The 22,943-nt window shown below is 34.6% G+C and overlaps 1 protein-coding gene across 6 annotated transcripts; it reads left to right on the forward strand.

Moving 5' to 3' along the window:
* Positions 1 to 1,184: 1,184 nt before the first annotated feature.
* On the forward strand, positions 1,185 to 22,320 carry LOC105122865 (exportin-7-like). Of its 6 annotated transcripts, none has more exons than XM_011022207.1 (29): positions 1,186 to 1,362; positions 1,613 to 1,873; positions 1,961 to 2,118; positions 3,534 to 3,599; positions 5,379 to 5,496; positions 5,598 to 5,731; positions 5,833 to 5,928; positions 7,502 to 7,625; positions 8,341 to 8,408; positions 8,776 to 8,862; positions 9,067 to 9,219; positions 9,305 to 9,394; positions 9,591 to 9,650; positions 9,755 to 9,873; positions 9,965 to 10,052; positions 11,839 to 11,943; positions 12,020 to 12,124; positions 12,215 to 12,267; positions 12,412 to 12,475; positions 12,583 to 12,717; positions 12,804 to 12,916; positions 12,995 to 13,088; positions 13,395 to 13,614; positions 14,178 to 14,308; positions 16,465 to 16,611; positions 16,783 to 16,911; positions 18,588 to 18,686; positions 18,913 to 18,951; positions 21,657 to 22,320. In XM_011022207.1, exons 2-29 carry the CDS (start codon positions 1,633 to 1,635, stop codon positions 21,792 to 21,794), a joined length of 3,174 nt encoding a protein of 1,057 aa, XP_011020509.1. In that variant the 5' UTR covers positions 1,186 to 1,362; positions 1,613 to 1,632; the 3' UTR covers positions 21,795 to 22,320. The 6 variants fall into 6 exon arrangements, with proteins under 6 accessions (XP_011020514.1, XP_011020509.1, XP_011020511.1 ...); XM_011022209.1 differs by having other exon boundaries at positions 12,023 to 12,124; XM_011022210.1 differs by having other exon boundaries at positions 5,598 to 5,707.
* The last annotated feature ends 623 nt before the right edge of the window (positions 22,321 to 22,943 follow it).

The following is a 22,943-nucleotide window of genomic DNA, read 5'->3' on the forward strand; positions in this document are numbered from 1 at the left end:
ACCTTCCATTATTCTCTGCAACCCTTTGTTCTTCATTTTATCACTAACAATACCGGTTGCTTTTTCATTCACAGGAGTTCCCAACCAACATGATCACACAATTTTTTTTGTTTATGAAACGACTCTTCAGTCTGTTTTCCTGTTAATCTTGCATGCCCCTATGGAGTACTCCAGCAACATTTTACTCTATTGGAAAGCAATGCTGCTCTTTTACATTGCTATGGCATCGTTTTGTTGTTAATTAGTGAATCCCATATCGTTCATGATGTTTTGGGATCTTGGATTAGTAAATCATTCCATGTGTTGTTTTGAATTTAAAATATGATTAACGAAACATTCTATTCCCTCTAATTACATAGATACTTGCTCTTATAACCTCTGCATGCTTTCAAAATTTTGCTCGCAATTTGTTCTGTTGACAACGCCTTAGCTTTCTTTCGCACCTTCGATTCTTGCTGGCTTATTTTGCGCCGGTACACATATGATACGCAAGCCTTTGGCAGTGCGCGTGCAATGTATCTATCTCGTTAAAAACTAAAATGCATCCATTTAAATGTGTTTTTTTTTTATTTTAATAGTTTTTTTGGTTTTAGAAAAATATTTTTAATTATAATTTTTGAAAATATGTGTTTAGTTTATATTAACATGAAATAATTTTTTGCATTTAAAATAAATAAAAAGTAAATTCATATAAATGGAAAGCAAAATATTTTAGCTTCTATAAAATCAAATACAATTACGTGTAAAAAACCTCTATTGCAAAAAACAAAAATTATTTAACTAATTTTTTTTTAAATATGGTTGAGCAATAGATAAAAGCAACCATAATTAATAATGATAAACTTTGTTACTTTTTTAATTACAATTTTTTAATGTATCACAAAACAAAAGTTATCTTACCCTAAAATATTTTAGCACCATCTTCCAACAAACCATCATATCAAATTATACAGCTTAAAATCAATGTAGATATATTATTATTTTAGATCTTGTTTGTTTTAAAGCTGTGATGTTATTTTTTAAAAAATAATTTTTTTTATTTTTAATAATTTTTTTAATATTTTACATTTTTTTTATTTGTTAACACTCAAAATAAAATTTTAAAAATAAAAATTTTTCCAAAAACTTTCTTACACATGAACCCAAAAAAAGAAAAGAAAAGAACAGAAAATACAAAGCCAAACCCAACAAGGCTCCTGGCCATTGGAGATTCCCCCTCCTATTACAAAAAGCCAAGCCAAACAAAAAATAAAAAATAAAAAATCGGATTCTCACTTCGATTCCCTCTCCATCATAAGAAAACATCAACAAAAACACCAATTCCCTTACTCAACTCTAGTTTTTAGATCTCAGATCCATCAGGTAATCTCAAAAGTCCTCTCTCTTTCTGTTCACTTGTCTTCTTTTCCCTTGTCTTCTTTTCCATGTCCTCCCCTGAATTTCTTCTCTTCCTCTTCAAATCGCTCTTTTCACTGATTAATCAAACCCTAACTTCCACTATCTTTTCCACGTAATCAAACAGTTTATCGATTCTTCATTTCAGCGATTATTGATTTTTTTATAAAAATTTATGATTAGTTAATGCGATAACGTTTTAATGATGATGATGAAGATTAGGGCTTGGTTTTATCGATGGAGAGTTTAGCGCAGCTAGAAGCATTGTGCGAGAGGTTATATAACTCACAAGATTCTGCAGAGAGAGCACACGCTGAGAATACATTGAAATGCTTTTCAGTGAATACAGATTACATTTCGCAATGCCAGTACATTCTTGACAATGCTTCTACGCCTTACTCGTTGATGCTCGCCAGTTCTAGTTTGTTGAAGCAAGTCACTGATCACAGCCTCTCATTGCAGCTCCGTCTTGATATCAGTAATATATTTTAGTTTGTTTTTGTTTTGATCAGTTTTTTTTTTATTGTTACCTGGATTGAATTTTTCTGTGTTTTTTTTGTGGTAGGGAATTACTTGATCAACTATTTGGCTACGAGAGGACCGTTGCCGCATTTTGTTAACGCGTCTTTGATACTACTTCTCTGTCGTGTTACGAAGTTTGGATGGTTTGATGATGATAAGTTTAGAGAAGTAGTTAAGGAGGCTACTGATTTCTTGAGTCAGGTTGGATGTTATGTGTTTCCGTGTGTTTTTGCTCTCTCATGTTTTCATGTATATGGATATTATCATTTTTTTTTGTGAAGTGCTAGAGACATGGATGATACCAATGCGAGTTTTTCATTGGTATATTTAATTTTGGTTTTTTTTTTTTTAATTTTGACGTGTACTTACTCATGGTAGTTTTAATGAAGCAAAACCATCTCGTAGCTTTGGCTTTGCCGAGGTGTTTTCTAGGATGATTTTGTTGCTCTTAAATTCGCATGTAATAAACAAAACCAATTTATAGCCTTACCCTTGTCTATGTTTTTCTATGATAATTTCCTTGCCTCTAAATTGGCATGTAATAAGTAAAACCAACTCGTTGCTTTACCCTTGCCAAGATGCTGCTACTTATGATATCTTGGCTCCTGAAATGGCAAGTAATTTAAGATGAAATCATTATGTTGTTTCTATGTTTGCGGTATTTTATACAAGTCTTTAGTCAAGTGTGATGTTTTTTTTTATTCTATGGTTTTACGTGCAATTGCAGAATGTGTCTTGCTGAGATGTTTGCACATTGGTTTTCCTCACATTTTAGTTTGTATGGTTTTGTGTCTCTTAAAGGATCATTATGGCTATTTTTATATTTTCATGGAATGCTAGGGGTGTGGATGATACCTACGCAAGTCTTTTGTTTTTTTTTTTTTTGTTTTTTTTTGAATTTTGATGTGTATTTAATTATTTTGATAGTATTGAAGATGTAAAACCAACTCGTAGCTTTAGCTTTGATGAGGTAGTGTTACTGATAACTTCTTTGCTCTTAAATTGACAAGTAATTTAAGACTAAATCAAATTATGTATTTTTTTGTGAGATAAACCTCAACTCAAAGGGTATAATTAAGAAAGTTTCAAATTGTAGGACTAAAATGTAAAGTTTCTAAAATTTTCAGGGTTGCCATGGTCCTTATTTTTATTTTTATTTCAGTGAGCTTGTTCCAAATGGCCATCTTCAGTGTTATGGCAAAGATGATGAATAAATATCGGAAGGAGTTGATTAGATAATGTTTTTCTAATTGCAAGCACAAGTCCTAGTACTTTAACTGTTTAATTATTCCTTTGGTGTTTAAATAAAATTTTGTCTTCCTATCCTTTATTGGACTGCCTTTTCATTCTTAATTAACATCACCCCTTAGATTGCCATGTGCCACTCTTCCATCTAGCAAACTAAGCTCTACATGCTGCTTATGAGATTTCAAAGTGTTTCATTACAGCTTTTCTTATACTACATATTGATTCTTTTGTCCTATATCATGCATTAATTGGTGAGCTGCAGTTATTAATTATGTCATTTGGAAGTGCACTGTTATTGATGAGGTGTGTTTGTAAACATTTATTATTATCATTGTTGTTATTATTATTTACTTCTCTCCTTTGTACAGGCATCATCAAATCACTATGAAATTGGTTTGAAGATATTAAATCAACTTGTCTCTGAAATGAATCAGGTTGGTTTCTTGCACTTGTCAAAGTTTCTCAATGGTATGGTTCTAGTTGCTATCTTGTGCATAACAATTAAATGTACTTTATGTTCTCGTGATGATTCCTAGAAATAATGTATTTATGATGCTCAAAACTATTTACAACATTATCGTTCTATTTCCATTTTTATGAGAAGCAAAAAATGGAAGCAATTTCGAATGCTTTCTTGAGATTGATCTTTAGCATGAATGCTTATTTTCTAAAATCATGTAATCTATCCACTCAGCTGCCACATGATGGGTTCTTAAAGGTTAACTCAAACTGATATGTAAAGCATGGGAATCCAAAGTGGCTTTTATACCCAATTGTAAAGGAGGCAATTGATATCTTTGTCTAGGATTCCTTGTGGCATATTTGTTTCACTTTTGATTCTTAAGCATCTGGAAATTGGATGGGATTTCTTGTGGTTTATACGGAGGATAGGAGAAGAGATCACCTAGTTGGTTAGGAGTTTGTTGTTGGTCTAAAAGTGTAATGGGATGGGTCTTGGTTATTTAGTTTAAAAGAAAATTGGGATTTGTGCGATTCTGCATGGAACAAGGTTATTTATGAATACGTGCTTCACTCAAATAATGAGGATCCAAGGCAAAAGCATGAATCACTCAAAACGAGTTTGGAAATTCCCTCATCAGTACCTTTCTTTTCTTTTCTTTTTCCTCCAGCGAAATATAATGTTTGGAAATGGGAAAATCAATAGGAAATAGAATCTTATTCTTTCTATTTGGTTCCAGTCTCTATTGCCTTTTTGGATTGCATGATGCTCCTGTAGAACACGTAAAGCTTCTGGTAGGCAATTTTATATGAAAATAAATGATCCAATATCATGTGGTTTGTGCTCTCATAAATAATACTGTTCTGAGAGATATTTGGATCTTCTCATTCAACTTTGTATCTCTAATTCTTGTAGTTTTTTCTCTTGTTCAAATAATATGTTAGATTCTAGATGGTTTTTTTAAAACTAATTTCACTCCGTCTAGCTCGGATGCCTATTGTATTGGTCTATTGTCAACTGTGCCCAACTAGCAGAGGCAGGTCAAGGCTTTTTCAAACTACATAGACTCCATAGGACTTTGCTAAAGGACACTTAGAGTTTAATGATTCATTGGATATAAGGAGGCTCCATAAGCCTTTTAAGCTTCCAACATCTTCAATAAAAATATGAGGGTAGGGCCGTAAAAATAATAATAAAAATAAATTAAAGGAGAAGGAATATGAGGGTAAGTTTTAGTACCTAACATCATGCATCAAAGCGGAGCTTCATGCTTCATTTATGTGGTTAAAAATATGAAGAAATGTAACTGCATTTCATCATTGAAATACTCCATACATCATTGTTTTGGGGACAAGTGAATCTTGTCATTTCATGTACTTATATATACTGCATTATATATAGATAACTGGTAAGCCTCTTATATACTTGTAGTGAATGAATGACCCTTGACATCTCCAGGCTTGTTAGAGTTTTATTACAATTCTTATTCTTGTACTTAATAGATCTCATTCATTCATTCATTGTAAAATGCCTTTCCACAATATGCTACGCAAAGGTTTCATATAGATCACCCTTATCACTATTACAAGACATAAATAACTTGCCTTTGCTGTTTGAATGTGACTCCTCTCTCTACCATCACTTAGTTGTCGTTGTCGTTGTTACTATTGCTCATTACCACCACCAACATCATTGTTGTTGTTTTCCGATGACTGATATTTGCTTGTGCATTTCTTGATGCTTAAATTCTCAGCCAAATACAGGGTTGTCGTCAACACATCATCGAAGGGTAGCCTGCTCCTTCAGGGATCAGTCACTTTTTCAAATATTCCAAATTTCTTTAACATCATTGGGTCAACTGAAAAATGATGGTAATGGTTTAATGTTCTTATCCCCCCACCCACCACCTGTGTGCCTGTTGTAGCTATTTCTTTATTAGTCATTCTGATAATTTACAATATGTCTGATACAGTTACAGGTCGATTGCAAGAGTTGGCACTTTCTCTTTCGCTAAAATGTTTATCTTTTGATTTTGTTGGGACATCAATTGATGAAAGTTCAGAGGAGTTTGGTACTATTCAGGTTTTGATTACTTATTCTAGTAATGTATGATCTTTTCTTAATTGTAAAATTTCCTTACACTTGAATGTGCTATATATGTTATTTATGGATTGGATTGTTACAAGCAAACATGTGTAATTCTGTAGATTCCGACATCCTGGAGGTCTGTTTTAGAGGATCCTTCTACATTGCAGATCTTTTTTGATTATTATGCTATTACAACATCTCCTTGTTCAAAAGAGGTCAGTTGATGTTTTGCTAATGATCACACATTATAAGTTTTTATGATTTTGTAGTATTGACCATGCACTTAAAGTCCTGTAATATTTTTCCTCAATTGCTTCGTTATGCATTGGCATGCATGCTTTAGCTGGTCTTCAACATAAGTTTAAAATCTTGCTACATTGAATCTATCTTTGTGAAGAAGATCTTGAATTTGTCAATGTGTGCATTTTGAAGCTTAAGATAAGGTAGGATATAGGTCTAAGGAAAAGAGAGTTGGGTAGGGATGGAAGAGCTCTATTGTGCTTGCTCCTCCCTACTAAGAAAAAGAAAGCAAGGCAGGCATGAGAAGGATTCACTGCTTTATGACTCTTTTAACGGATTAAAAAACATTATTTCTCCCCTCCTTATCGGTCAAGTTCAATTACATCGAGCCTACTTTTTGAACTTTGGTTTTCTGCTCTTCAAGTTAGAGAAGGACTTGCATCAACTAGGGACTGGCTTCGGGAGACCATTTTGGTCCACACTGGAGAACTCGTGTTTAGGATCTTTGGGGCCTTAGTTTCTTTTGGGTCATGGTTGTGTAAATTGAGGTGGAGTTGAATGCATGGAGATTGTGCCTTTTTCGTTGATGCTCCTCAAAAAAGATATTTAGGGTTGCATTCTGTTGGCTATTTTTGTTGAGGGAAATAGATTATTTGGTTTTGAAGTGAATTTTGTTTAGGATGGTGGATTTGCTGACAATTTCCTTGTGGCTTGGAGGAAGATTTTAAGTTTCTATCATGTGGATTCACCTGTTGTGTTTGGATGGATAAGAATGCTAGAATTTAAGGATGGGTTCTGTTCCTTGCATCTTTGTGATATAGCGCGTTAGGTGCCTTAATGGGTGATGTTCTTGCTTATATTTAGCAGGATTGGTGTCTCTTCTATATTGAGTTTGGTTTCTTCATCATCTTTGTTGCTTTGGAGGATTTCTTATTTATTAACTCATCTTGTGCATTCTTCCCATGCTAATAGTACATTCTCTTATGAAGATATTTTTTTTTTGCCGAGGGAAGAAAAGGAGATTTGAGGGAAGAGTCTTTGCTTACATCTTTTACATCCTTGAAAGATGTTTGGTCTTAAGCCTATAAATTATTGGCAAACATGGCAACTTTTACTAATTAGGGGGACATCTCAACTGTGCTGATTGTTTTTGCATGTAGCTCATCTGATCCTGTATAATAGTGGTACTTGTCCTGTATAGTAGTGGTACTTTTAGTGCTTTGTCAATGCAAATTCACACTTCCAATGTTAAGAAAATGTTGGATGTAGTGCTGTTGTCATAGGATCAAGGCCATCAGGAAGAGAATTAATCCAAAAAAATAAGAAACTGATAAATATAATATTGTCATGTATGTAAATGTAAATGAATAATGGAGAATTTATGTAAATTCACACTTCTAACATATGCAGGCTTGTTTTTGTTGGATGTTGAAGTTCAGACTTAATTTTTTTGTCCATTTGTTATTTGTCTGTTTGGGATGTGGATTTATGTGTTTCTATGCTGTGTTACTCTTCACTGCTAGGGGTTCTTATTGGTTTTCTTTTTAGGCACTGGAATGCTTGGTCCGATTAGCATCAGTACGGCGCTCTTTGTTCACAAATGATGCTGCTCGTTCCAAGTTTTTGGCCCATTTGATGACAGGAACCAAGGAAATTCTTCAAACAGGACAGGGTGCTGTTACCTTCTTCTTTTTCCTTGTAGTATATGGTTTTGTGATTGTACCCTGTGATTATTCAAATTCAAATACAATGCATATGCATTTCTTTTGTTTTGGTTTTGGTTTCTATGCTGTTTAACTTCTTTTTCTTTGTTTTGTTTTGGAGGATTCTTATTCTCCTTCAAGACGTATTTCTTTCAAGGATATCTTAATATAATAAATTATATCTTAAAAGAATTCAAATAAAATGCACTTGCATTTCTGTGTGGGTTTTTATTCTTAAATTGTTTATCATATTGAATCATTCTGGTCACTTTCTTCCTATTTTTGTTTTCTCCATTTTCCTTCTTCAGAATGAGTTTGAGCGTGACTGTTAAAGGTGGCATGCATAGGACCTCTGGAGTGAAAGTTCTGTAATTGTTGTTGGTGTTAAGTGGTTGCAATCTGTTTGTTTAGAGATTCTAATCATGCTTGCTTAGCGAATACTTCTTGTTGAACAGTTTCATTGTCTTTTTCTCCTTTCACTTCCAATTCTGAAGGGGTTTTGGAGGGCCCTGAATGAATGTGTCAATTTAGAAGTGTGTACGTTCTAAATTGTCTATCCTGTTTTGGGTTTTGCAATCACCAGCTATTAATTTTTTTATTTCCCAACTTTTAAAATTGTTGCCCCCCCACCCCCCCCAGTTTGCTTGTCATTTACTGATTTTAGGGGGACATGTTCATTATTAGGTCTTGCTGATCATGACAATTACCATGAGTATTGTCGCCTTCTTGGACGATTCAGAGTGAATTATCAGGTAATTTATTGTATAGTCACATTTTGACACCGATCTTGTACTTCTATGTTTTGTTTTGTTGTTACATTTTCCCATGCTATTGGTTGACAGCTTCATTTGCATGGGCATATTCACATGTCTGTAGGGACTGCCACTTGATGTTATATAACCGCAAATTTGTGCATGTGCATGGGTAGAGTTTCTGCTGCTTTTAATTATTTTAATTAATTTTACTCTTTGTAACCCCATTTTAATTCCTCTTTATTAAAATGCTTTTCTTTCACTGAAAAAAATCTGTTGGTGACATTTATTCATAGCATTGCATGATGTTTTTTAATTACATACAACTACAAACCTGACTCCATTTGATACACAAAATTTACTGCAGTTGTCAGAGCTTGTGAATGTGGAAGGCTACAGTGATTGGATACAGTTGGTGGCAGAGTTCACTTTAAAGTCTTTGCAGTCCTGGCAGGTGGGTTGGTGTTTATTTTCCTATTGTGATTTAAAAATTAGTGATATCTAGCCTTCATGATAAATAACCGCATCTATGTTTAATAATGGAATGCCTCTTCCTGGCAACAATAAGTATATCATGCTTAAGTGCCTGAAACAACATGCTTTGGATCCATACTGCATTTTCACAACTTATCTGCTGATTAAGTTCATGTCTTACCAGTGGGCCAGCAGCAGTGTATACTATCTTCTAGGGTTGTGGTCCAGATTGGTGACATCTGTACCATATTTGAAGGGAGAGGCACCAAGTTTGCTTGATGAATTTGTGCCTAAAATTACTGAAGGCTTTATAACATCAAGATTTAATTCTGTGCAGGTCTGCTTTTTCTTCATGATTGATATTTCTCTTTAAATTATACATAAAATGTTGAATTCCTATTTGGCACTCCTTTTTCATGTAGGCTGGATTTGCTGACGACAACGATCCATTGGATAATGTGGAGCTTCTTCAAGATCAGCTAGATTGCTTTCCTTATCTTTGCAGATTCCAGGTCTAGTTTCTATATATAATATAATATGTGATAGCCTCCCTGTTACTTATCCAGCCTGGAGTTTTCTAGATTTAGAAGTCCCTGATGATACTAATTTTAGTTTCCTGAATTACACGTGTGCCAAACTTGTGATTCTACTGGCCCATTAAGGCTTGGAGTCTGTTATGATTATTCTTTTTTTTTTTTTTTTTTGCAGTACCAAACAAGTAGTTTATATATAATAACCACAATGGAGCCTATTTTGCAAGCATACACGGTACGATAAGTGTATTGGATGATGTATTCTTTGGATGTTGAATATTTATGGACACTCAATATGATAAAAAAAAATTAATTTTTTTTTTTGAATGGAATACACAGGAAATAGCACTACGACAGAGTGCTGATAACAGTGAGCTTGCTGTTATTGAGGCAAAACTTTCTTGGATTGTTCATATCATTGCTGCTATTCTTAAAATAAAACAATCCACTGGCTGTAGGTAAATTTTTTTTCATTTTTGTTATGTGATAGGAATAACATGCATATGTACTTGCAATTATCAATGTATTTGTTATGTTTATCTCATGCAGCGTGGAGTCTCAAGAAGTGCTTGATGCAGAACTTTCAGCTCGTGTTTTGCAATTAATAAATGTTACTGACAGTGGGATACATAGCCAGGTATACCAACAATAATGGCCTGTAATGTGAAATGGAATAGTGTCAAAATGCTTATCTTTTCTCTCATTTTCCTTTTAAACAGTATATGAGATATGCTGAGTCTTTTCTGCATTCATACAGCATTGATATGTGATCTTTAATTATTTCTGCTTAATGCTATCAATTTGAATATCAGTTTATTTCCTTGTCTGTGTAACCATCTTTTTGTTTAAATCATTTGAATTTATGTTTATCAATTTGCAAATATAATTTCAATTATCCATCTTCTTTGTTCTTTTATGGTTTGTGCACATAAAAAAATTGATTAAGTTGGTTGGAGCTTTGTTTCTGAGATGAAAGAGAATTCTATTTAGTTATTGTTAATTGAGGTGATTTGAAATGTCCTGTATGCTAGAATTAGGTTGGAGCTTTGTTTTCGAGATGCAAGGGAATTCTACTTTGTTATTATTAATTGAGTTGATTTGAAGTGTCATATATGCTAGAAGCAATGTGACCCACATCTTATCTTCTAGTTTTTGAGAATTATTGCTGAATCAGAACTGGGTAGCTTCATGGACGCTGACATGTTAGGTTCTTCAGCATAGGTCTTCTGGGCATAACATCATACAAACTAGCAGAAGGCCACGTTGGTAGGATAGATTCTGGGAAAAATAGCATCATTGGATGTTGACTTATTTTAACCTTTTTTTTAAAAAAAGAAAAAGTCATGACACTTTTGCTTTTTTTCTATAAAATTTTATAGAGGCACATTCTTAGAAGAGATTTACATCAAAGACCAATTTATTGATGATAAAACTGCTAATATACTGACCATTATTAACTCCTCTTACAAGCAACTGATAGTCTCTTCCTTGACTTCTTTAAACCTTGCCTGACACCATTTTTTATTTGACTTGATTCTGTCACTTTTTTCCCTTTTTCATTTTAATGTGCTTATGACATTATATTCATTGCATTTAAGTTTAATGCCCAGACAAGTTCTTTGGCATAGATAATGTTCTTTTATGTTTGCTTATTGTCAAAACTTTGCCTTGGGAACTTTGTCTCAGGGCCTGAAATTTTCACGTTTCTTCATATCAGAGATCTCATGTTACAAATTGATGCTATAGCTTATTGGAGGTTAAAATGCATCATTATTGGCTATGCTGGCATTTCAATTTGTTATTTGTTTGCTGTCATGTAGTTTGGGCATATGGCGCGATGGGTTATTGTAGTATCATTATAGAATTACTCTGGCATCTTTAACTGTAGGGAAATTGGAAGAATTCTTTTGCACATGTTCTCAAAGAGGCTATGGAATCTGTATAACATGGCTCGCCACTTATTTCATGAACCTTGGCAACAATATTGCGTCTATGTTCATTCCCGAGCTTAAAGTTAATACTGAATGGCTTTGTTTTGTCACTCTAGGTTAATGCAGCGAGAATCCATTAGATGTTAAATATACTGTTATGTTTATCCATTTGGGTTATCATTTGCTTACTAACACTTGATATGCTGAAGGTTTTCTTTGTAACTCTTGTTATTAACACTCAAATAATTTGCATAGCTTCATATCTGCCTTTTCGTTTGCTTTTGTTCTTTTAAGAGAAGAAGGGTCTTTGTATTTTTTTCCTCAAAGGCTTTGAATAACATGCTTATGTAATTGTTGCTCTAAAAAATCCTTTCCCTCTCTGTGGTCATGCTTTTTTTTTTTCCATTATATCTGAACTAGGTTCCACCAATTTCTCAATAACAACTTTGGCACTGATTTTATTAGTATACTCATTGCCCTTGTATTTAACAGAGGTATGGTGAATTAAGCAAGCAAAGACTTGATCGAGCAATTCTTACCTTCTTTCAGCATTTCCGTAAGTCTTATGTTGGTGATCAGGCTGTGCACTCATCGAAGGTAATGAGGTTTTTTTTGTCTTCATTATAAGCTTTGCATGTCTCAATATTCTTAAGTCTTTCTTTTTGTGCTGCAGCAGCTATATGCTCGTTTGTCTGAACTTCTTGGACTCGGTGATCATCTACTATTATTGAATGTGATTGTTTCAAAAATCGCTACAAATTTAAAGTGTTATACAGAGGTGAATGCTTCATTCTGGATTGTTCTTTGATTCCTGTTCAGTATGTTTTTCAGAAAGTTTTTGTCATACCTTCATTTGTGCTTGGTTTAGAGTGAGGAGGTCATTAATCATACATTAAGCTTGTTCTTGGAGCTGGCATCTGGGTTAGTATACTGCTTCCTTTTTTGGCTAAAAGTAGTATAGCATATTGTTATGTTTTCACGAAGTTTAATTTCATCCACAATGATTGCTTGTTTGACTGATCATTTTTCAATTATTTATTTGGTTACTTTTTTTTTTTTGTTTAGATACATGACTGGAAAGCTGCTTTTGAAGCTGGATGCTGTCAAATTTATAGTTGCCAACCATACTGTAATTACAATTCTGGCATAAAATTTTTGCTTACCCGTTCTTCTTTTAGTTTGTTCTTTGAAATAATGGTGTGTTATTAATATTAAGTATTCTTTTTGAATTTTTAGAGGGACCGCTTTCCTTTCTTAGAAGAATATAGAAGCTCTCGTAGCAGAACAACCTTCTATTATACTATTGGCTGGTTAATATTCATGGAGGACAGTCCTGTGAGATTCAAGTCTTCGATGGAACCGCTTTTACAAGTACTTTCCCGCACTCACTCAGAAGGAAAGAAAAGCTTTTTTGTAGAATTTCTTTGATGACCTAAATAATATTTATGGTGTCTTAGGTGTTTATAAGGTTGGAATCAACTCCTGATTCGATGTTTCGGACTGATGTGGTGAAGTATGCGCTAATTGGGTTAATGAGGGATCTTAGAGGAATTGCTATGGCCACAAACAGGTTAGTATAGGTTTTGGGTACGAGGTTGTTTATTTATGAACTGTTAGGTTTCATGCCCATTTTTTAACCATTTTTCAGTCGAAGAACATATGGGCTTTTATTTGATTGGCTGTATCCTGCTCACATGCCGCTTCTCTTGAAAGGCATTTCACATTGGACAGACACACCAGAGGTATGAACTTACGAGAGAGATTCAAAATCTTAGGAGCCATGTTTTATCATGTTTTATTTTATTTTCAACTAAAAGAGCGTTGTTTAGAACCTTATAATGGAACCTTTTGCACTGTCTTCCATTCAAATTTTAGTCAAAATTGTAATATGTTTTCTGAGCCACTGGCTACTTTATCTTATGCAATAACGTGCTGAAAGAGAGAAAATGAAATGTGACTTTACCAAACTTATCCATGTATTATAGATTGTTGGTCTAATTTCTCTGTTTCCCAATATAGAGACATCATTATTTGATTTGGTGCTGCAGGTCACCACCCCTCTATTAAAATTCACTGCTGAATTTGTGTTGAACAAGGCCCAACGTTTAACTTTTGATTCGTCGTCTCCTAATGGCATTCTTCTTTTCCGGGAAGTCAGCAAATTAATTGTAGCCTATGGAACAAGGATATTATCTCTTCCAAATGTTGCTGACATATATGGCTACAAATACAAGGGAATATGGATTTGCCTAACTATTCTGTCAAGAGGTTAATATAAGACCCCTTTATTTTTGTTAATTGAAGAATTTGTATGCTGAGATTGTTGAAAGTTGCTTGTATTTACTTGCCTTTTACCATAAGTTTGTTGCTGGTCATTTGTATTTTACCCGATGAATATTAATACACAAACCATTCTTGGAGAAATTTTCAAGGTCTGTTGGGCTGAAGAACCATACATGCACACGCCTAAAAACATGTTTATTGAAACAAGACAAAGGATTCTCATCTAGCCCTTTATGCATTTGCTTGAAAATAACTCTTCTAACTATCAAACTGCTTTATATCAGTTTAATGTAGTTGTCTAATGAATTTGGGTGAATTTGTACAAGTAATTGTACTTTGGTTCATTTGCTTATTGTTTTATGGCATATATAACTTATATTCTTTGTTGCAAATGTGTATTTTTTATATTTGAATAGCAGGGATGGCAGTAAGTTGAGCCATATACTGTTAATTTGTTTCCTTACTGGTCCAGTGGTCACTGAATATGAACTTTATAATAAGTATATATCTTATGTGTTGATGTTCTTGTATTTGCCACTTATTGGCAGCTCTTGCGGGAAACTATGTCAACTTTGGCGTGTTTGAACTGTATGGTGATAGAGCACTCTCTGATGTACTTGATATTGCTCTAAAGATGACACTGTCAATTCCTCTGGCTGATATTTTGGCATTTCGAAAGGTGTGTGGTACTTCTTGGCTTTCACTCACATTCCATTGATATTTTCCTGCCTCATGTATGCCTCCATATTCCCTATTGTTTATTGATTTGTGTTTGTTTTCTTTTAATCTTCAAGGTTTAGTTTAGTATACACTATATTTTGTGTGTTTGCATGTCTTTTTCTGTTAAGGACATAGGGGCATAGTTTTAAAACCTGACTTGGGACAAAGCACGGGTCAAGAGGGTCAACCCTGGTTGTCTGGATTAACCTAAAAAAAATTATTTGCATATATTAATATTACAAGTTGCTAAATGTCTTGTATTTTATAAATAGTAAACTGGAAGTAACCCACCCTAACAATGATCCAAATTTCCCCACTTCCAAACCAAACCAATCCAAACTTAAATAAATAAGACTCCCAAAAATACTAGAAAAAAAAAAGAACTAATTATTTCTTCATTTTAAATTCATACAGTATTTCCATTTGCAGTCTTAAAATCAAAATTTCCATTTTTCAGTTTCATTTGGTAAAATGGAGCCGTTAATTTTTCTATTAGTACAAGAGGGTTGGGAATAAAATTCACATGCATTTGATGAGAGTCTACTTCGTAAACGGATTTGGAGATTTATATTGGAGAGAGATCATATCTGAAGAAATGTTTATTGAGCATATTTTGGAATTAATGGGAAACCTTCTGATGTGGGGGTGTGGAAATTTGTTAGGAAGTAGTGGAGACTTTATGTTTAATGTGGGCTTTCTTATGGGTAATGCTTTTTTACTCTTTTTTGGTATGATTCTTTGTGTCAAATTACCATCAAAGGTGCATTTCCTGGATCTCTCTTTGTCAAGTAGGGATGGGGCGGCTCTAGTTAAGCAGGATAGTTTGGGAGTTGAGTTTGTAGACCTTTTCTGATATGCTTAATGCATGAATAGAGATTCATAGTGCTGGTTTAACTTGTTCGAAGGGGTATTTAGATGCATACTTGTTTTGGAGACCAATAGTCTTGCAAATGTTATTGATGGAGAAAATGGGGATGAAAGATCCTACTTAGATGAACTAGGGAATAATGGAACTAATTTTCTTTCAAGTGTTTTTTTCCGTGTAGGTGAATCCATTTTATTGATGCTGCTTGGTTAAATTGTGACTGTTGATAAGTAGAAAAGGTTAATCCATTTTATCCATGCAATTTGCAGTTGAACTTGTTTGTTGCTTTGTTCTTGAATATATTTGTGGAAGTTGGCAGAGTTGTGTTGTCATTTTGGTTGTTTCAGACTTTGTGAGGTCAGTGTGTTTGCAGGAGGAATATCTGTTATATAGAATTAAACCGCTGAACATTTCTGGCTCAAATATTTTGAATTTTGATTCAATTGGATTGGAATAGTATATTATTTTTGCACTAATTTAGCCTGGGATCACCCTCCTCCTCAATGTTGTCATTGTTTGATGATCAGACAGACATTTCTTGCACACAAAAATATTTGCAAATTAGATGACATGGAGTGACTTGATACATTATTTTATGTGTACCTGTTGTACTTGGTGATTGTCAGGCACCTCTGTGGTTGATGCAGACAACAAATCAAGCAAAGTTCCTGTATTTTTATGTGATTTGAAAGACAGTAATTTCCAGATTGACTGGAATTTCATGAGTTTAGGCCTTATTTTAAATATTGGGGTTATTTGGATCTTCTTATCCTAAATAGGAGTGGTTACGTTTTTTTGTTTCAGAGTCTTGAATCCTTGTTAGAATATGTATGCAACTATGGCATAGCTTTAAGATGAGTGCATCGAGTCTATGAATACATTTGTTTGTAGTGCTTTGTTTTTAGAAAGAGTTTAATTAATTTTCCAGGAATTATGCTTTATTTTAGGCATGACTCCTAAGAACCCTAGGCTTGATGCTGTCCTTCCAGGGTGTGGTTCCTAGAAACCATGCGAGCGTGACTATTGTACCCATATGGACATGTTTGCATGTGCTTTCATTTTTCCTTCTTTTTCCAAAACTCTTCGTATTTTATTATTTTTCATCTAAATTTTATGCTTTATGTACCAATTTTGGCTGATGCATGATGTGTAGCTTTTCATTTGGTGTTGGTTGGTTCTCATGTCAATTTGGCTACTGCTATGTTTTTCCACTAATAATGGTAAGTTTGTCTTTGTATGTTTCTTTGCAGCTTACAAGGGCTTACTTTGCATTCTTGGAGGTTCTGTTCAGCAGCCACATTGTGTTCATATTCAATCTGGATACAAACACCTTCATGCATATTGTTGGTTCCCTGGAATCAGGTCTTAAAGGTCTGGATACAAATATCTCTTCACAGGTATGTCATGCCAATTCTGCAGATCGCATCGCTCTTCTCACTAACTTCCCTTGTCATTTATGCATGGTGATTTGTCATGCCAAGCTCATCTGGAATATCTGAATGTGATGTCATATATTTGATTTGTTTTGCTGATTCCCTGCATTTAAAATAGAAAGATGAACTTTTCAGTGTGCATCTGCTGTCGACAATTTGGCTGCTTTCTATTTCAACAACATTACAATGGGGGAGCCACCCACTTCACCTGCTGTAATTAATCTTGCTCGTCATATTGCCGATTGCCCCAATTTGTTTCCCGAGGTTAGTCAGACTATTCTTTATTATAGTACACCTCCCTAATATTATTTGCAAGTCTTGCGTGGCTAAAAATGGCTTACATAAAGTTTCGTCTTCTGAAGTGTTCTTGATGGTATAATACCCTCCCTTCAGGTATCTCTATTTGGTGAATTTTAGATGTTGATTTCTTAGTTTTCCTTTTTTCGTTAAGAAATATTTTAGATGTTGATTGTGCAAGAGCATAGAAGCAACGGTTTTCCTTTTCCTGCTGTTATAAGAGTTTGTGCTTATGGATGTATAAGGATAAAAAGAGGGTGGATGATTAGCTATTAACTCTTTTGGATGCAAGGAAGACCGGAAAACGAACAATAAGAGATTCCTTCAAGAACCTTTTTTGAAAAATAAGGTGGACGTGGCTGAGAAAATGGCTTTCTGAATTATTACCTTATATTAATTTTAATTTCAAATGGATCATGGTATTTTTTTTGTTAGTTTCAGAAAGCCACTTTCTTTTGTTCCTTTTCATTAATTCTACGGAATAAATGGTTTGTTTTCTATTTTGAGGTTTTAGGCTCTTTTTTTCCTTATTGCTTTCTTACACAAATTCCAGAGTAGTTTTTACTATTTACCCAGGCTTGCATTACTTGTGGGTTGTTGAGACTCTTACTGCTCTTGCTTGGTTATTGTTGTGCTGTTGTTTTGACCATAGCAACTGATATATGCGTTGATTAAAGAATTTGTATTATTTGCTACCTTTTGTTCTTACTCAATTGCATATCCAAGCGATAAACATATGACATCTTTCCTAAGCTGAATCATCTGTTCTGTTTCAATGACTTTTTAGTGAACACTCCCATTTGCATGTCTTGGACATCTTTTCAGTTTTGAGGCCATTGTGGTTGCTGGTGAACATAGGATGGCTAGATGACGGTGATTAGCATAGTAGAGGATTTGTCGGTGGCAATAGAAGGCTTTAGCCATCTCTGCAAACTTGGAAAGAAGGAATTCTTATTTGGCTTAGTCTCCTGTGTTACATGAAACCAGGGGAAAATATGTTCACTTAAAAGCTGTTCCCCATGAACAAAGAGACATTATAGATGACTGTGGCGGGGCTCACTTATTTCAAATTTGTGGATAGGCGAAGGGGTTTGAATAATTAGCTTTTTCTTAGGTTTAAAGAATGAGCAACTAGATGGGGTGATTCATCAAAATTTGCCTGCTTTGCATTCCAAAATTGCTCTCATACTCGGAACACCAACTCAGCAATTTTAAACTTGCAAAATTAAATCAATTTTGCAGGTCACATGCCTTCAGGCCTTGCATCACATCATCACCTACATCAAATATGTGTCAGTTTCTTGTTAACTCAATCTCCAGGATGTATTCCATGGTCTTACTGGAAATAAGTTAGCACCTACATCTCGGTGCCTAAATTGGTCCAATGCATTGTTATGATGAGTTATCCTGTGAGCATGTGAATCAAAGCACTTTTTTTAATCGTTGACCATGTTCTCTGACACCAGTTTTTAGAATTTTCTTAACATGCACCGTCTTGTAGAGCTTTCTTTTAAAAAAAATTGCACCGTCTTGTAGAGCTTTCTTTTAAATTTTTTTTTAACCATTTTAGATTTTATTTTCAAGCTGTCATTTTTTTTGTGTTGAATACTTGTTAACTTGAATCGTTTCCCTGCATTTTGCAGATACTGAAGACCTTGTTTGAGATTGTTTTATTTGAGGACTGTGGCAACCAGTGGAGTCTTAGCAGACCCATGTTGAGCTTAGCTATTATCAGTGAGCAGGTAAGAGTCTATGGCAGTTGTCTTCTGTGTACTCAATTTCTTTGAGTAACAACTTTAATTTTATGTTTCTTATTATTTGAGAATAGTAAGTTAACATGGCTGTGGCAGTTCATATGTTTGAGTTGGATCACTTTGGATCTTCCTTTGAGTTGCTTATTTAGTAATTGTGTTTTTATTGTCCTTTTATTTTTAATATTTGTCTAAGATAAGAACTGTTCACTTGCAGATATTCTCTGATTTGAAAGCTCAAATTTTGGCTTCACAGGTAAAATATTTACTTTATTCATTGTCATAACCATCCTTTTCCTTTTAATTTTTAAACAAAATGCTGTTAGTGTCTACCTGGTTATATAACTATTTATTTAAAGAGTGATGCTATTTTGTTAAGAAAATTGTACAAGTTTCAAGAATACCCAGTTATTTGATTTGTAGTTTTCACCATTGGGTCCCAAATTAAGATCATGATCCAATGACTCACAATTTTCTTGAAGCTTATTCTGAATCTTATTTCTTGTCAAATATCACGTCTCTATTTTAAAGAGGGGGGAGATTTTGTTTTCAGTTTGTATGTGTTACAGTTATACTGTGTTTTATTTAAAGCTTGTTCAACTCCATTTGGGTAGAACTAAAATAATGCATCAAAGCTAGACAGCGATTCATCGCACACAGCTAATACCTGCCCTCCTCAATGGACCAGTCTCTGAGACCCCTCACCGAAGAAATACACATAATAAGAAGAAATGCTACTTTCCGAGTTATTTTGGTATGCTAATGAGCCCATGAGATACATGATACATTTGACTATCATGCGCTGCTAATTTTATTTACTCAAAAGCACGAGGTATATAAGCCAAGTTTTTTTAGTTCTAGTACTAGTGTAATATTTGTGTCATCTATATGAATCAATGTTGAACAATTTTATTTCTGTTTTTGTATGATTTTTCATCGGTCTCAAACTCATCTTTTTTTTAATGATGTTATTTTAGAGCCAAAGAGTTGCATGTTTGTTGAGATACTTAGTTAAGCGTCCTTTTTATGGATATTCAAGCAATTGCATAAGGAACTTGGTTTTCTAGTCAGTAGTTACAAGGGCCATTCTTTCTGAATGAAACTCGAATTTAGGATTACTTTTAAATAGGTTTCTAAGATTGAAAAAACGAGCACTTGGATTTTCTTTTTCATGTTTCTAAAATTGGAATATGTATCCCTTGCGGCGACAGTTAATTACTAATTTGATACCGTGAGGGCCTCAATATATCGTTTATGAAGGGTGAATATACCTTTCAGGCTAGGATATCAGCAAGTACAGAAGCCCTTTGGCATTGAACCAATTATTTTACATTTCCCAACTCTATTCTTGATTCGGCCAGACCTTGACCGTATCAATCTGAAGCAATCGCTGGGGCTCCTAATATTTTTCTCATTATGTGAACATCTTTGTGCATGGTTTGTTTGGAAAATTACAGACTCTTCTTTTTGTTTCCTTCCTTTCTGCTGACATTAATCTGTTAACATTCAGATAGAATGAAATAGAATGCAATTTTTGGTATATTTGTTGGATGCTTGTGATGTATTGTCTGTTTGTTCTTGATTCTTGTTTTTTGTTTACACAGCCTGAATGAAATGAATGGGAGAAAAAATGGTTAGTGACACTTTTTTTGTTTGTGATTTGCTGAACTTGAATGAAATGGGGTGTGTTTGAGCTGACTAGTTGACAAATGTTCATATATGCACTCCACAAGCAAAAGTTGGTGTTTCTTTGTTTGATGATGGTTCTTAATGTTATTCTATTAGTGTTGTCTACCTTTGAGGTCATGCGTCAAAGAGACATTTTACTTGGACATAATTATAGGATATGGTCTTAAAACATTGTCTTCCCCTTTATGTCATTTCCTTTGTGCTAATACAAAATTGGCTGACATAACAGCATTCAGTACACTGCTTGATGAATATCCTTGTAAAATTTCCATTTGAGGTAAAAACTGCCGATGGGGGCCACAAATTGTAGCCTCCGGAGACCAAGTTATATAGCATTTGTTCTGAACATGAATTGTATTCTTACTTTTCCTGGAAATCGAGAGATAAAGCAGATTGAACTTTGAAGAGTCAATTTGCTGTTTTACTCGCATCATTTTGGAAGTTGGGTTATTCATTCAATAGCTGTACTGGATTTTGATTGTGCGAAGTGCAAGTTAGGCAATACATAAATTGTAACACCTGCTGTTCTGTCAAAGTTGTTCATGACTTAAGGAACTAGTTTCTCTAAATTTTTCATGGACCCTAGTGTTTCTGCAGAGTCCTGCTCTTTGATTTGCATTTGTCAGACAGATAAAATTGCTCAAGGAAACCCCATACAATATAGAAAACTTTCCAGGCAGGTAAACAAGTTGACAGGGAGTTAGATTCCAAATAGCGTTGCTGTTATGTAAATGTAATTTGTTACAGATCAAATTTATACTGAAAATTGTCACCTGAAGTAGAAGCAATGAAGAAGATTTTCTCTTGGCACTTCAGTTAGTTATTTGCTTTGGTGCATGTTCTGTTAATTGAACATTCAAATTTATGTTTGACAGGGCTTAGAAGCTGGTAAAACGCCTCTTATTACTTCTGTGCAGTTTTGATTAATGTTTTTGACAAATGATTGATTACCTGTCAGCCACAACTCTTCATAGTTTCTGGTGATCAGGTGTTGATGAATTATTGAACTCGTTTAGTTTCATATTGTAAACATAACTGAAAAAAAGAAAAGAACAAAAATGATGGTTTATACGATTTGTTTTAGTTTCACAGAACTCCTGCCCCCAGAGTTGTCTATCATGAGTAATTTGGAGGTTGCATTTTGTTGTGGGGTTTGAGCTTGAACAGTTGAAACTACTGTAAATTAATGGCGCTTTTCTAGCACCCATTATACTGCCTCCTGTTTCCAATATGTGATCCCTATGCTTACACTTTCTTTGCATCATCTTGCAGCCAGTGGATCAACATCAGCGGCTTGCCCTTTGTTTTGACAAACTGATGGCAGATGTTACTCGAAGCTTGGATTCGAAGAACAGGGATAAATTTACTCAGAATCTGACGGTTTTCAGGCATGAATTTCGTGTCAAATAGCTCTGATCTCTTGCTTGTTGCTGCTTTGCTTTGGGAACTGAATTGCGTCTGCAGAAGATTTTCATTTGAAGAATTTCCATGCACATACTTCATACACAGTTGTACACAGAAACGAGTGGTTTTGTTGCTTATTGACAAGAGATGTTACCTCTGCAGTACTTAGACTTTGTTGTCCAAGCCAGGTGAAGCAAATATCTTGTATAACCAAGTATCTGCTACGAAGGTGGAGTATAAAAAATTTTTGTACAGGCCCTGCCTCCCTCTCTAAAAAAGTTTCAAGGGGGATGATATTGGAAATTAAGATAGCGCACTATGCTTAGGGGGTTAGCAAAGGTGTGCAGAAGGTGGTGCTGGTTTGATAGATAATTTTAGGGTATTGATCCTTTTTAGAACAGATGTTCTTTCACGAGGTTTACTTGGTGTTTTGGAGGAGGGTCGGTTGGAAATAGATTTTTTTGTACATTAACCCCAACATATTCATTGTATTTGTCGATAATAGAATGGGAAAGGGTTTGAAATTTCAATCTTTCTTGGTTTCCCTTCCTACCATAGAAGTTGTCTTTTAGCACGAGAAGTCATAGTAAGCCTGGTAAGCTACTGATTTTTCAAGATTTCTACATTTTGTGTTTCTGTCATTTATGTATACTGTTACTATGGCGCAGGGGTTCAAGCTCTGGAAATGTGTTCAGCATCCATTCTTTTATGGCTGCTAGCTGATTGCCACTATGTAATTGCTTCCGTGGAAGACAATTTGCTTCTTTTGTTGGTTTCATTTTTCGTGTTTTTTTTTTTTTTCTTGGGGGGCGGGATGTGATGTGGGTGGTTCTATTTTTCCCTTAAAGTCCTCGTTTTCGATTTTTAAGTTCTTGTACATGCAATTTTGAGCTGTCACGTCGCCTGGTGATCCATGTAAACCCTCACTGATGGAGCATACTTGTGGCGAAAAATATAGTGGATGTTAATGTATGAACGCACCGTCATGCTGTTGGGTTAGATCATAGGTGGGTTGGTGTTACTTACTTGAGATCGAATCCAATCAGTCAGGGGAATCGTGATCCTAAAGAATATTGGAGACCCTGGACCGTCAACCAAAAGAGCGCACTTCTACATAGTTTCCCCCCTCGCTCTCTCGGTTTATAACAGATTGAA

The sequence above is a fragment of the Populus euphratica genome, unplaced genomic scaffold, assembly GCF_000495115.2.
Source record: "Populus euphratica unplaced genomic scaffold, PopEup_1.0 scaffold8.1, whole genome shotgun sequence".
Classification (NCBI taxonomy): domain Eukaryota; kingdom Viridiplantae; phylum Streptophyta; class Magnoliopsida; order Malpighiales; family Salicaceae; genus Populus; species Populus euphratica.